The sequence below is a fragment of the Populus euphratica genome, unplaced genomic scaffold (genome assembly GCF_000495115.2).
Source record: "Populus euphratica unplaced genomic scaffold, PopEup_1.0 scaffold104.1, whole genome shotgun sequence".
Classification (NCBI taxonomy): domain Eukaryota; kingdom Viridiplantae; phylum Streptophyta; class Magnoliopsida; order Malpighiales; family Salicaceae; genus Populus; species Populus euphratica.
The window spans coordinates 912936-928963 of NW_011499915.1; the positions used below are offsets into that span (position 1 = coordinate 912936).

Genomic DNA, 16028 nt, shown 5'->3' on the forward strand with positions numbered 1-16028 from the left:
CTTTTATCAAATTTGGAGCTTTTTGTAAAGGCCTGTTACATCTCATATATTTAATGTAGGCTCACTAAAAATAAAAATTTAGTTATTTCGATTTGATAGTCAAACAAATCGTACTGAGTCCAAGATTTATGAGTTAATTGGTTCGGTTTAAAAATTTTTTAAAAAAATTGATACAGTTTGGCTACTTATTTCAGGTAAAAACTAACCTGATTAAATCGATATTTAACTCAAAATCAAACATAAGATATATTTAAATGATTTAAAAAAAAATGAAACCATCACATAATTTTAAATAAAATTAGAGTAATTATGAACTAGTTTAATGGATTACAAGAGTAAGAAGGCAAGCTATGCCAAATGAAAAGGAAAACATCTTCTCAAGAGACATCCCATGAAAATTCATTTGTTCAAGGTTAATTTTATTTGTTAAATTGTCTACTTAGTGAGTTCAGAAATCAAGGCAATTTGATAACACTGTATTCCCTACTTTTTATTTATTGACGGTAGGAAGAAACCCCTTCTCGTTTGATAACTTTGGATCATCAGAACCCAAAGTTCAATTGGATACACAAATGGGTCCTTGAAAGCCGAAGTCGAAACAAACAGATGTGAGCTGGGAAAGACCAAAACCTAGCCCAGCTCATTACACTTGGATGATCGCAATAAAAATGAATATCTTAGGATAGACCCTCGAGCCAGAAGCATCCTCCAAATATACATAGGTCGGTAGAGAACAAATAAATAACAATAAGTTAAATAAATCTCACAAAACAAATAAATAAATGTGAACTTTTGGACACAACCTATTATTTTAATGTAATATTAGGTGTGTTTTGTGATGTTTCATGTCAAAATATTGTTGTCATATCTTAAACCATACAATCAAACGAGATAACATTTAAAAAAAAACACTAAAGACAAAATATTATTCACTATAATCGCTTTTTTTTTATTTAGATTTGTTTTTTTCATTTTCAGATTGTGTGGTTCTTAAAAAACCTTGCAGATTATATGAATATCAAGATTCTATAAACTGGTGTTGGTCAGCAGGCCGACAGTGAAGACAATATTTGAAGCATCATAGTTAGCTGGCATCAAATTATTCCGACTCAAACATGAATGGCATGATCTACTCGAATTAACTCGAGCTTCATGTTTTTCGAAGTTATCTCCAGCCAAAAAATCCCTGCGATAAGATCCAGGTTACGACAGCTAGCTGTTCCCCACTCTACAGAAGAACCCACGTTCGAAATACATGATACTCTGGCATCAAGATTGACAGATTGTGGCTGTTTGTACCTTGTGCGCGCGCACGCTCACAGGAGAGAGTGCCGGCTTCACCTCACAGTTCGGAACTGAGCCATCGTTTCATATATTTTCGAGAAACAAATATCGAAGATCAACACAGGGAACACACAACTCAGGCTTGAGCAGTATCTTGGAACCATGCGCACACATGAAACTAAAATCTCGAATGTTTTAAAAAGAAATATGCAGCTGTAAATTCATAGGTCTTTCAACAATGCTGGTCGTTCGTTATACATATGAAAACTGTCTTTGTATGATAAGATCTGTCTTCTTTGTCTTTGCATTATTTATCTTTTCTGTGTAAATGGACTCGAAGCTTCTTTGTATGTTTCATCGTGGGCTCCAAGAATTATATGGGCAACAAAACAGACATAAATATATATATATATATATAATCAATTTATATCTTCATATATTACAAATAATTTAGGGTCCATATTGTTGTTGCTCTTAACATAATATGTATTAAAATTGTTAAATAATGTTTTTCATTGCCTAAAAATCTTTTAACCTGTGATTAATTGTCTTTGAAGGTTGTAGAAATGAGGTCATCAACCCAGATTTTATTTTTTCGCCATGATCATGTTCTTCTTGAATGTTTAAATTCATTTATTTCTTCATATTTTTTTGTAAATATCCAATCTAATCTGGGATTATTTAAATCTAACACAAATCTCTAGCTAATGGTTAAAAATCGCACTCATAAACATGATGTAAAGATCAAACTCTATCTGATGATTTGACCCTTCTGAAAATAACATTTTTACTCTATCTAATGATTTGACCCTTCTGAAAATAACATTTTTATTTACTTTTATGCCACATATAAAGAAGGAAAATAAAATTTGGGCACTAGGGAAAGGGAGATTATAAAAAGAAACTGCTATTGGCACAACTTTAAGATTTTTATAATTTAACTGACCAAAATAACCCTCTTCCTCCTTGCACCAACCAAAACTCACACCTTTCACCACTAGCAAAACTCACAAATATCCTTCAATTATATTTGATTTTTTTTTCTATTGCCGACTTTATCAAATTAAATAATAATATTCAAAACTACAAGCATACGTGTTAAGTTCTGAAGATTTTCATTGATAAATCAGAATATAATAAAAGTGATTATAGCAGTGGTGGGAGAGGAGGAGGAATAAACAAGGGGTAGTGATGATATTATAGTTATAAAAACAATATATTTTAAAACAAATATTATCATTACATGTTAAGGTATATTTAAAATTGTGATAACAATTATGATTTAAAATATTTTTTATTTAAAAATATATTAAAATAATATTTTTTTATTTAAAAAATTATTTTTTAAATAAACATATCAAAATAATTTTATAAAAAATTAAGGAAATAAGATTTCAACCATGTTTTAACGGATCTAAAAGGTAATGGTGGTTAAAGAAAAGTGACGGGGAAGATGGAAAAATGATTGTAAAATAATAATAACAATAATAATTTAATAAACAATGCTAATAAGACTAGAATTATAATATTTTTATGCTAATTAAATTTTGCTGTTAAATTTTTTAGGTGGAGGAGCAAAAGTACTGCTGGTAAAGTAAACAATGTCAATGGGTCTAAATTTACAGTGGTTTTTCAGAGCAAATTAGATTTTGTTAATATTGAAGATCTGAGCATGCCATATTGTTAATATCTCTTGGGAACCATATTATTGTTAATATGTAGCTACATTAATACGGTGCAACACATGTATTATAATTATCTAGCCATGCATGATACTCTTCGAGTGTTATTTATTTGCATTATCCCAAAGTCATGCCACACATTTATATAACGATTATTAAATATAATTATTGTATTGTCTAATTAGAAAATAATTAAGCATGGGGTGGAATATGCCGAATAATTCAATGGATATTATATATGAGATATTGGCATGTAGTGTGTCACCATGCCGCTGCTACTTGGCAGACAAGGCTGTCCGACGATCTATAAACAATGTGCAACAAATTAAATAGAGCATTAAGTACGTGATAATTAACTAATTGAATGATTGTTAAAACATAATTAATGTTGATTATGTGTTCGAGAGATAGCGGCAGGTGCTTCTGGATTAACAACGAGCAATACATACAGTACAAGCGCTCGTTGGCTCCAGACATTGCATGGCCTAATTAATTAGGGTTTCGATCGGATATTCTTCAGTGAATTTTTTAACATATAGTTAATTAGGACAATTTGCAGGGAATATGTTTTCCCAACAATTATTTAATAATCAAGACGATATGATATAGATAGTTACATTGATGTGTCCGGCAACCAACTCATCATGAACTCTGGTTTTTGTGCAGACGAATATTCTCTCCTTTTTCATCTCAGCATATGGATCATAGCAATTTATAGAAAGAATATAATTCTTACATGTAATTAAAATATGTAAAAAATCATTATGAATTTGTCACGAAAACTAGTTTAATGATCCAATAACTTCGTAAATGAATTGAGAATTAATGAGTGATTGTTCCCCAGAAGCAAAGTAAATTGCAAGGCCACGGATAATTAGAACAATTAGTCGGAAGGTATTTGACTTTTGGCTGGTGGGCCGTATATGCGGCGTCCGATGCAAGGATTGTCAGTCACTCTCTCGAGAAATGAACCGTGTATTTGCAGTGACAAATCTACCCCCTTCTGGAAGACTTGAGCCAAAATACTAACCCTTTTCTCTGTTTTCGAGGCGAGTTTTTGGCGTGCAGCTGGGATGTGTTTTTTTTTTAAAAAAAAATTATTTTAAATTAATATATTTTTAGTATTTTTAGATTATTTTAATATCAAAAATAATTTATAAAAAGTAAAAAAATTATTTTTATATATTTTAAAATAAAAAATATTTTAAAAATAATTGTTATTAAACTCTGAATGAGAGCATAGTTATTAAAGGGTTTAACCTAGTCAAGTGACTGGTCTTGGATAATACAATTAATTTAATATCTGTTTGGAGTGTGGTTTTAATTATTTTTAAAGTATTTTTTATATTAATAAAAACATAGTTATTAAAGGGTTAATCCAGTGAAGTGACTTGGTCTTGGATGATACAGTTAATTTAATATTTGTTTGGAGCGTGGTTCTAATTATTTTTAAAGTTTTTTATATTAAAATAATATTTTTTATTTTTAAAAAATTATTTTTAAAATTAATATTAAAATGATCTAAAATATATTAAAAAAATAATTTATAAAAAAAATAATTTTTTTAGTAAACAGTATAGATAAAAACACAATCCATTTATATACCCAATTTTTTGAAAAAAAAAAAAAACAGAGAAGGAAAGAACAAGTAGTGCAGGGAGAAAGTAGTCATTTTAAGCTAAAGGCAGTGTAAGCTTTGTCATTAAGAAAACCTTTTATTAATCACATAAGCAACTGGTAATAAAGGAGCAAAAGATGAAGCCTTAATTTTTCAAGTAACAGACAAGAAAAAAAGGTAAAATTTTCAAATAATTGTGCATTGGGCTGTGCAAAAGATGTGTTCCAAGCTGCACTTGGACAGTGTACGTAGCTTTACCACTTTATTTCGAATGGTGGGATGAACTTGGATTCTTCTTTGACAAAAAATGAATTTGGTAGGGTCGATTTTAATATGGCTGTACACTTTCTCCTTCAATTCACCAACTGGTAAATGCGGTTCGAGGCTTAACATTTGTTCATTATTCTTGAAGAAATAAGATGAAAATGCCGAGGGTAATTTAAAAAATAAAATAAATTGAATTTCTACAAGAGGGCCTAAGTGGTGTGCTGACTATTTAATTGTTTGATTTCATTAATTAATTAATTTATTAATTACATCTAGGACAATGAAATCCACCTTCCAACGCTATATATATATATATATTAAGGCTATGTTAAGGGCAATTGCACTTGTCAAGATGGTGATGTCAATTTGTGAGAATTATGCACATTTGACTAGTGGGTGATTTGATGATCACTAGTAGGGGGAGGACGAGGGAATTGCTACTCTTGCCAGAAAACAATTTGGTTCTGTTTCTTGAAACCAAGGTATTTTTATAATGCTATCCATGCTATTTTTTAATTGAAAATATATTTTTTAAATTTTTTATATAAGACCATCAAATATAAAAAAAATATTAATTTATTATCTTTTAAAAAAACCATTTTAAAAAACAGGTGAAATAAAAAAACAGAATTTAATGGAATGTTAATAAAGGTTTTTACTTGTAACTTCTGCTTCTCAAGTTACAAGTAAAGGTTTTTACTTGAATTAAAATCAATAATATTAACTGCTTATACAACGCAACTTCAGAGTTATAAATAAGATATTAAATTGAAAAAAAAATAAAAATTGAGAAAAAAATAAGAGGGGGATTTGAGATTTTAATTACGGATTGAAACAAGAAATGTAGGGAGTAAAATTTAAAAACTATGGCAACAATAAATGGATATTTACCACGTAATCATAAATAATAATTCCATGTCATTAAAGACTATGAGAAATACTTTTTAAATGTGGGGATTAAAAAATATTATAAAAAAACCTCCTAAAAAGGAAGTTTTCAAACCTAATAATCTCAAAATCTGCTTTAATATTATTAAATTAAATCTCAAAGCCACTCTGCAAGATTCCACTAGGATAATTGTGCAGTAACTTTTGAACATCGTCATGATTGGTCAGCCTAAACCGTCGCTTTTTCTAATGGACAAAATTTAAAAACTTCATTTTTCTAATTTCAAATTATTATTATTATTTTATTTTTTTGGATAGTTTTAATATGTTGATATTAAAAATATATTTTTAAAAAAATATTATTTTAATATATTTATTATAAAAACATTTTAAGAAATAATTCTCACCACACTTATTAAACAGCATATTAAAAAGTTGGACCTCGGTTACAATTTTCAAGCTCCTGCATTAAAAAAAAAAATCACTAAAAAAATAAAAAATAGAGGCACCCATAGCAGAAAAAGGCGTACGAAATATGCGGGTGATGACGTAGCTTGGAGCAGTTAGTTTACCGAACAAGAAATACTCAATCAAACCCTTTTCTTCCTCTACTTCTTTTAAAAAAATTAAAAAAAATAAAATCTTTCTTACTTTGACCGGTCCCACTCTAAATTTAATAGGTTATTTAAAAGTAAAGCTTTACTTTCTAAAAATTATTAATTTAATTGTAATAAATTTTAATAATACTAAAAAATTATATAATTATTAATTTTATTGTTTATATAATTATATAAAATAGATATAAACTGGTTTAAATATTTATATTATTAAAAAAATATAGTAGTGATTAATTTTTAAAATATCTGATATGAAAATAATATTTTTTATTTTAAAAAATTATTTATGATATTAATATGTCAAAATAAAGTAAAAACACAAAAAAATAATTTAAAGTAAAAAAATATTATTTTCTAAACGAAATTAATTTAAAAAACATTATTTTTTTCTAAACTACAATAAGAGATATTATACCATCAAATATATCATAAATCCAGAAGAAAAGGGAGAATTCCAATCTTTAAAGGCAATCTTAATTAGCTTCTCAGTGTATCAATAAAATCCTAATCACGTTTTTCTTTCGATTTTAATAAACAAAATTAATAAATAATAACATGAGGTTCACGATATATCTCTTTTTATATATATAAATAAATCATCAAATTTTGTAATATCATCCCTTTAAATTACCCGAAGCTCACATGATGGGTAGAAAACATAGGATTCTAACCATTTTTATGCAGTCAAATCTATCCTGCAAGGGAATATTTTATAGTAAATTCATATATTTTTATATAAAGAAATGAAAAATTACCTAGTTTTACATGATAATTTAACATTTATCTTAAACCAATAAAAGAATCTGATTGATAATCTACTGATTTGTTAACTGAGATGAAACTTAGGTTGGGAATTTAATTGACAAAGAGTTTTTTAGATTTGTTCACAAATGAGGAAAGAAATTTAATGTGTGTTTGGTATTTTTTTAATTAAAAATATATTAAATTGATATTTTTTATACCAACATATTAAAATTATATGAAAAACAATTAAAAACATTAGTTTTAGATTTAAAAAAAAAAAAAACAGTTTAAGAACAAGTTGAATTGTAAAAAAAAAAACATAAATTGTTTTTAAATTTTCAATGTTTTTCAATCATTTCAAGACACTAACATTACAAACAAAATAAAAAAAATCCAAGAAAATATGTGTTAGGACAACGATAGCTTCATTTTCAAACTTGCGTTACCAGACTAAAGTGTGTTGTCTTCTCGCTCTCAATCTGCATTACCTACCTTCCTGTTCTTATATATACCATAATGCAATCTATCGTCACTAATACTATACTATTTCTCTCTTCCAAATCTCTGAAATCTAAACGTTAACTACATTCTGTTCTTTTCATGCTTTCAAGCTTTTCAAGAAAACAAACTGAGACAGACGACTTCCTTTTCTTTTCAAGCTTTTCCAGAAAAACAAACTGAGACAGAGAACACCAGGAAAAGAAGGAAAAGAAAGAGAGATATGGGACCGCTTTTCCCCGCGGGGATTCTAATCGCCGTTGTCGTGTTTCATGCCACGGTGGTTTTGTCTTCTTTTCCGGCCACTTTGCATCTGGAGAGAGGGGTTCCGGCGAGCCATAAGCTGAAACTGAGTCAACTCAAAGAGCGAGACAGAGTGAGGCATAGCAGAATGTTGCAGTCTTCAGGAGGTGGTGTTGTTGATTTCCCTGTCCAAGGAACCTTTGACCCTTTCCTCGTTGGGTAATTCTATCTTTTAAACCATATTTGAATCATGGGTTTTTCTTAGTTTTCGGATTTCTTTTCTTGTTTTGCGAATTGCTGTTGATGAAGACTGGATGTTTTGGATTATGGGGTTTAAAATTTTGGATTCTTAGACTCTTAAATGAGATGTTAAATGTGTTTTTAGTCTCAGTTTTTATTTTGGTTCTTTTTGTAGGCTTTATTATACAAGATTACAATTGGGCTCTCCTCCAAGAGATTTCTATGTACAAATAGACACTGGAAGTGATGTTTTGTGGGTTAGTTGTAGCTCCTGCAATGGCTGTCCTGTTAGCAGTGGACTTCACGTAAAGCTCACTTTTTTTCGCTTTCATAACCATATTGTTTCATATTTCTATTTCCAGTTTCATGAATTTTATTTAATGAAAAGGAGAAAGGAGAGTGATTTGGTGGTACAATGTTTTCAATATTGTTCCTTTGGTTCTCTTATTACAGATTCCACTCAATTTCTTTGATCCTGGAAGCTCACCAACAGCCTCATTGATATCTTGTTCAGACCAAAGATGTAGTCTCGGGCTTCAATCCTCAGATTCTATCTGTGCTGCACAAAACAATCAATGTGGATACACCTTCCAGTACGGTGATGGCAGTGGCACATCAGGATATTATGTGTCGGATTTGTTGCATTTCGATACAATTCTTGGCGGATCTGTGATGAATAATTCTTCAGCTCCTATCGTATTCGGGTGAGCTATTATGGATCTGTCAAAATTAAGATGGTAGTTGTATGATATTCATTTGTTTGAACTCTGGAATTCATGGATTCTGATGGTGGATTATGAAACAGGTGTAGCACATTACAAACTGGGGACCTGACAAAGCCAGACAGAGCAGTTGATGGGATATTTGGGTTCGGACAACAGGACATGTCTGTTATCTCCCAACTAGCTTCACAGGGATTAACACCAAGAGTGTTCTCTCACTGCTTGAAAGGGGATGATTCTGGAGGTGGTATATTGGTTCTTGGAGAAATCGTGGAGCCGAACATAGTTTATACTCCACTTGTCCCATCACAGTATGTTTTCCTCCCTGTTTAATATCTTTAGATTTCCCTCACAGAGTAGCAGTCATTGTTTTATTCTTCTGAAGCCCTTCTCAATTGACTGTTGTATCTATGTGCTTATTCTAGTACTCTCGACTATATAGCTATGAAATCTGGTCTGACCTTCTGAGCTTATGTAGTTGAGAATCATTAGTGCTTGTCTCTCATTTGTTTGGCATGTAGCTTCTTTACTATATTATTTCGGTTGTTCTTTTGTTTGTGATTCTCTTCTATTTTGTGTTTGACTCACTGTTTCTAATGGTGCAATCTCGTAAAATATTTATGTTTGCTCATATTTTAATGTCAATCATATAAAGATTTGGAAGTCATTGCTGTTTCTGGATTCAAGTGGTTTTGGTTGATAAAACTCTATGCACTTGGTATTATCTTGAAAGCTAGGAGCAGATAAGCTCAAACTTCGCATGTCTCTAATAATCTGTTGCAGAATTATGTTTAAGCTTGTCCCATCCTATTGAGCTTGATAATCTAGGCAATCTTTTCCTGTGTGGTGATGCTGTTAGCCTTTTCTACTACCATGGAACTGAAAGTGATAAATTTTTCCAGTTTGGCTCAATGTGGTGATAACGTATAACTTTGGACCTCATTTTTAGTTTCAAAGGATAATTATTCTGCCTTTAACTAATATATGGTAAATTCTCAATAAGCAAAGAATGTCAATTTTTAAATAATAAAATTCAATATCGTGGCTGGTATTTTAATCTATTGGTTCATATGGAAATATGATCGGGGTGAAAAAAATATTCTTGTCATGAAATTACACAGATCAGCTTCTTCATTGACATGCCTTTTACTCACCATCCTAGACAAGCAAGATCATTTCAGTTCACCACTCTAATAGTTTACTTTAAGTGAAACGTAGTGAAGCTTAAACCAGTAGTCTTGCTACCACAAGAATGTTATCTTGCTTATCAAAAAATCATTTCGAGCATGATACCATAATTGTTTAGTAACTTTGACGATTTAGCTTTATTGATTGGTAAGATAACCTTGCCCCTCCTTGGTTGTTAATAAACTCTCGAACCTTTGGAGCAAATTCCTTACTGCATCAAAAGTTTCCCTGACCACCTTTATATGTGAATTTTCAGGCCTCATTATAATTTGAACCTGCAGAGCATTTATGTCAATGGACAAACTTTAGCCATTGATCTATCAGTTTTTGCAACATCAAGCAATCAAGGAACTATCATTGATTCTGGAACGACCTTGGCATATCTAACAGAAGCAGCCTATGATCCTTTTATCAGTGCTGTAAGTGCTCAAAGGAAATTTATATCAGCTAATAGATTGAACATTGTTAAGGATCTTCATTAGCCACTTCTTTAGAATGATGTCCTTATCATGTTTTTCTTGCAAATTTATTGGGAATTTTGTTTGACTTTAGCATTGTTTGAATTATTTAGTTGCTCTCTTGTGCAGATAACATCTAATGTTTCACCATCTGTAAGCCCATATCTTTCCAAGGGAAATCAATGTTATTTAACCTCTTCTAGGTTCATTTTCTAACTCCATTATCTTAGTTCAATTTCCATTTTGTATGTGGTGTCTTAACCCAGAACCATATTTTTGCTTTGTGCTCAGTATCAATGACGTATTTCCTCAAGTTAGTTTGAACTTTGCTGGTGGTACTTCCATGATTTTAATTCCCCAGGACTATCTTATTCAGCAAAGCTCTATTGTGAGTTCCTTAAGCTTGATATCAGTAACTTTCTATTTTATCCTGTTAAAAATATGTCTAGATATTCTTGATTTGCATCGAAATTGCTGGTGAGTTTATTGATAATGGTTTCCCTTTTATTGAATATTCCCTTAATTTATAAATGGATACATAGTCTTGATCATTTTCTGTTCCTGGCTTCTTTGTTTGCTTTCCTTCTGATTCCGATGCACAATAATGAACAAGGTTTAGTTGTTATTGTGCTCCCATTTTCTTTTATCTATTTTCCATCAATTTGAATACAACTTCAATGCCATCTTTGATCACTTGTTCTTCCATGGCTATGCTGCACTATTCGCGGTCCCAACTTCCAACTTTTAGCCTTGGTTTCTGCTGAGAACCGAAAACACATCAAGAGATTCTATAAGGATTCTCGACGATTGAATGTGGTTCCTTTTCATATTGGTCCCAGTAATTTGGAATTTTGGTCTGGCATCGCTATACGCTAACCAGTATGATTGAATTGATGTTGCAGAATGGTGCTGCATTGTGGTGCGTTGGCTTCCAAAAAATTCAGGGTCAAGAGATAACAATCTTGGGAGGTATTGACACTGAACGATCTTCATTTTTTCTTTTAATTCCCTGGAAATATTTGCTTGCAATGATCATATGACTATATGAGGTTATATATCAATTATCCAAAGATATAGAAATCTTAACAAATTCAAAATTTCATTTATCAGGGAAAGAATGCCCAAATTTTCATTTTACTTTGTGGTTTAACTTTTATAGATCAACTGTACTTCTGCTTTGGTCTAAGCAACACAGCCTTGTGCAAATGCACATGAGGCCGTAGTTTCTATTATCTGCTGATGTTTAACCGTAATCATTTCTGTGATACTGTGGCTGTACTACAACAGAAAATATATTATCTATAAAACATTTAGCGTTCCTCTTGCTTTTTCAGAACTGAACATTAGAATCTTCGTACATATTTTCAATGTTACAACATCATTTCAACATTTCTCTATGATCTTTTCTTTTAATTTCACCTAGAGGTGCTAACATTACCAGCTTCATATCTTCTCATTCCTATTTGTTGCTTTTTGGTTCAATTGTGTTGCCAATTAAAAAAAATGAGGAAATTGATTAAAATTTCACCTCGAAAAGGAGAAAATTCTTTATGATTATCCGTTTCTTATTTGTGACATGTTTCATAATCATGCCATTTATCATGAATTTTAGCTTATCATTCAGTTTTATTATTGTTTTTTCTAAAGCAGCGAGTATATGCTCTTGGTCGGCCCCTTCTCCTTCATATTCAACCAAAAATTGTGTTTGTGCTCCTCTGCTGATGTTTTTTCTAACCATAATTGCTTCAAAACTCCATGCATGGTTCTCAATGAAACACTTAATACTCTGCTCTGATTAGCACTCTTCAGCCTCCATTTACCTACATGTCCTAGATAATTTCCGCTACCAAGTCCATGTACAGGTTGCAATAGTCTAGCTAGCAGCCACCTACCCTATTTCTTTTTTTATGCTACCTTGTTTGACCTCCTTTTTTTCGTCTCTCTGTTCCTTTATTTGAATAATCAGTAATCTTTTGCTTACGAACAACATTTGCTGTTGTCTTGTTTTTGCAGATCTTGTTCTAAAAGACAAAATCTTTGTTTATGATATTGCTGGTCAACGGATTGGATGGGCTAATTATGACTGTAAGTTTTGATTTTCTGTAATCGGCATTAGCATTGCGTGTTATTAAAATCATTTAGTTATTTAAATCAAGAATATAAACACAGAAGAGATTCTTGCAAAAGGGTAATTTATGAAGCAAGTGTTGACAAAATAAACAGATTTTCTCCCTTAAGAAAATTTGTCAGAACACATTCAACATGCTACAACAACGAAATAGGATATGATTCTCTTTAGTTTACAAATTTATTCAAGATTAGACCTGCTCCTTATCTCCATTCCTTGTCTGTGAATTATCATGTTAGGCTCAATGTCAGTAAACGTGTCTACTGCCATGAATACTGGCAAAAGCGAATACGTCAATCCGGGGACCCTGATCAATAACGGTTCACCGAAGAACATGCCTCACAAACTGATACCAGTGACTACAATACCATTCCTTCTGCAAGTGCTATTGCTCAGCTGTTACTTATTTTTGTAGCACACCATGCAACGCATCTGGAACTTTGCTTCACTGTAATGCGCTCTTTCTGGTCTATATTTGAAGCAACCGGCAGGGCCGTGCAGTATTACTGCTTTGGTTGCATCCAGTTGCTGTCTGGTGTGGAACTGATTTGTGAGTGTCTTTTCATCTGAACATACTTCGTCGTCGGCCGTGTACACTGATACTTTCATGATTCATCCATTATCGCTCTGGCTCTATTGCAAGCGCTGTAAATTTACCTTCATATAGGATTTTTGATCTAACAGCAGAATTAATATATACAAAATGTTTCAGTTGGGTTACTTTTTCAATGTTTTCTGTAGTTTGTATCCATAAACTTGTGAGTTAAAAGTAACACCATAGTGGTTTGTGACATAATTTACTTGGATTCTTTTGGTCCAAGATTTTTAATGGTGTAATGTTTGTCATCTGCTTCCCTTAGATTGTGGTTGTTATGCCGAATAAAGATGAACTATTTTTTTAAAATGATTGAAACAAGAAAATAAATAAAAATAAAAATAAATGGGTTTTTAATATGTTTTACTCATGGGTCAACTCAAGTTTTTATCTAGGTTAAGTTGGGTTAATTTTTTCTTACATTTAAACATCTATCATTGAACTATTAATTTTGATTCACGTGTGGTGGCTGGACTTAGGGTTGAATAGGGGTGAAGTTCGAGTCATATGAAGGGTTAATTTGGATTTTTTTTCATGTCAATAATAAAATAAAAATAATTATTATTATAATTCTAAAATTCGACTTGGAGATTTACTCGGAACAAGGTCTAGATTATGATTCTAGTTGATTATGAACTTGAGTTAATATAAAAATAAAAATAATTATTATTATAATTTTAAAATTTGATTTAGAAGTTGACATGAGACAAGGCTCATGTCATAAGTTAGAAAGGTCAATGTAAGAATAAAAGTGATCATTATTATAGTTTTAAAACTCGATTAGAGGATTGGCGGGTCAATGTAAGGATAAAAATGATCATTATTATAGTTGACACGACTAAAAGATTGATGTACTCGAGAAAAGTTGCAGTTCATGGTGGTGAACCCTAGTTGACCTGGATTAAGATATGAAAAACCCAACTTAAGGATCAACCTAAAGAAAGATCAGAGTCACAGGTCAGGAGAGTTAACTTAAAATAAATAAATAAATCAAAGCAACCTTCCGTGAACAAAAAAAAATCAATGAATTTTATTATAATTTAGGCTATTATAATATTATTAATTTCAACATTTAATATAAACTAAAATGAAAAAAAAAAACATCTAATTAGTTTTTTAAAATATGTAAGTTTGATAATAATATATATATTAATGGTAAAATAAAATTTCATATATTTTACATTGACCTTATATTTGAATACCTTTTTTAGGTTTTGATTTAGTAAACAATATATGTCATAATTTATATGGTTAGTACTTAAAAATATATTTTTATCAAGGTTTTATATCATCATTTTGCACTTAAAGTGTCAATAACTTCTTAACTAAAACATATTTTATAATAACATATCAAATAATATAAGATACCTTTAATTTGTGGTAAATATTCATTTTCAATGCAGGCCTATCACATAAATGAAAGGATTGATTGATGAGTTTAAGAACAAAAATTGAAAGGACAAAAAGATGGTCAAACATAGAAAAGAGATGTCGGTGCAGTCTAAATTGGAACACTGTTTAGTAATTGGGTCATATCTGGAGTTGTAGATCTCGGATTTAGGTCTACTTTATATGGATGGAAAGGTAAGACATAGGCCTACAACTTTCATATGGAGCCCAAGATCTAAAAAGGCCATTATCAAGTCCAAATGGTAGCAACAACAAAGAAGCCCGAATCTGTCTTCCAGCCCAAGCACTGTTCGGTATTTTGGCCATATCTGGAGTTCTAGAAGTCCAAATGAGCTGAAGTTTTTACACAAGAAAGCTGAGACAATTGCCTACAACTTTCATGTTTGCAACTGGCTCCAGTTTTGACGTTATCAATGACGTTTTGGGCAGACAAAAGAAGATAAGGATTGTCACCAAGTCAAAAGTTGGTCACCCACTTATCAATTAGTCATCAAATCAATAGTTCCCAATTTTGGCCTATAAAAGGAGACATTTGCCATGCATTTAGGCATCTTGGTTTCCAGATCAAGATCATGCTCTTCCTTTCTCTCTTTGTATTTTTTATGCTTTGTTTTCATTAATATTAAGTTTATGCCTTTCATTTCCTTTCCTTTACTTAGTTAACTTTTATGTTCTTATTTTGTTTATCTATTTTGCTTTCTTTCATTATGTCTAGCTAAGTTAATTATGTCAAGGTGAAAAGGTTACACTAATGGTGTAAGAATAAGTATAATGTAAACTTAATATGGACCTTAATGTTTGATACTAACATGTTTTATATTTGTTATCTTGTTCACTCTTTAATACTTTGCTTGTTAAATGACTAATCTTGATTTATGTTGTATAACACTTGGTACAACAAATGCTTGGCACTTTCATAGCCCATAATGTATGGTATAACCGACACCTGAGCTATGAAAGGAACTTGATTTATTGTTAACATAAGTTATAATCATGAATGCTTGACGAGATTTACAAGTATTAGCATTAATTGAATAAGATGACTAATGTAATCATGTTAACAATATATAATCTGATTGGAACCTCCTTTGTGTGTGGTTTCCAATTCAATAATAAGAGTTTATACTATACTTGTTTGATATACCATTAGTGGAACCTCTAACCTTGACATTTGTTATTATTATTGCTTAATCCTTACATTAATATTTGATCTCCAAGTTCTCATCATCATCATCTTCTTCTTCTTCTCTTTCTTTATTATTATTATTATTATTATTATTATTATTATTATTATTAGTACTACTACTACTACTACTACTACTACTACTACTACTACTACTACTACTACTACTACTACTACTACTACTACTACTACTACTACTACTACTACTACTACTACTACTACTACTACTACTACTACTACTACTACTACTACTACTACTACTA

At 30.9% G+C, this 16028-nt stretch overlaps 1 protein-coding gene across 1 annotated transcript; it reads left to right on the forward strand.

Moving 5' to 3' along the window:
* The first annotated feature begins 7532 nt into the window (after positions 1-7532).
* Positions 7533-13423, forward strand: LOC105134538 (aspartic proteinase-like protein 2). Its single transcript, XM_011038989.1, has 10 exons — positions 7533-8060; positions 8257-8386; positions 8535-8785; positions 8887-9114; positions 10248-10410; positions 10579-10652; positions 10741-10837; positions 11352-11418; positions 12463-12534; positions 12817-13423. The coding sequence occupies exons 1-10, from the start codon at positions 7822-7824 to the stop codon at positions 12990-12992; spliced, it is 1497 nt and encodes a 498-aa protein (XP_011037291.1). The 5' UTR covers positions 7533-7821; the 3' UTR covers positions 12993-13423.
* The last annotated feature ends 2605 nt before the right edge of the window (positions 13424-16028 follow it).

Coding starts and splice junctions, on each gene's coding strand:
- LOC105134538 (XM_011038989.1), top strand. CDS start 7,822: ATGGGACCGCTTTTCCCCGCGGGGATTCTAATCGCCGTTGTCGTGTTT. Junction 8,061..8,256: donor TTTGACCCTTTCCTCGTTGG/GTAATTCTATCT, acceptor TTCTTTTTGTAG/GCTTTATTATACAAGATTAC. Junction 8,387..8,534: donor CTGTTAGCAGTGGACTTCAC/GTAAAGCTCACT, acceptor CTCTTATTACAG/ATTCCACTCAATTTCTTTGA.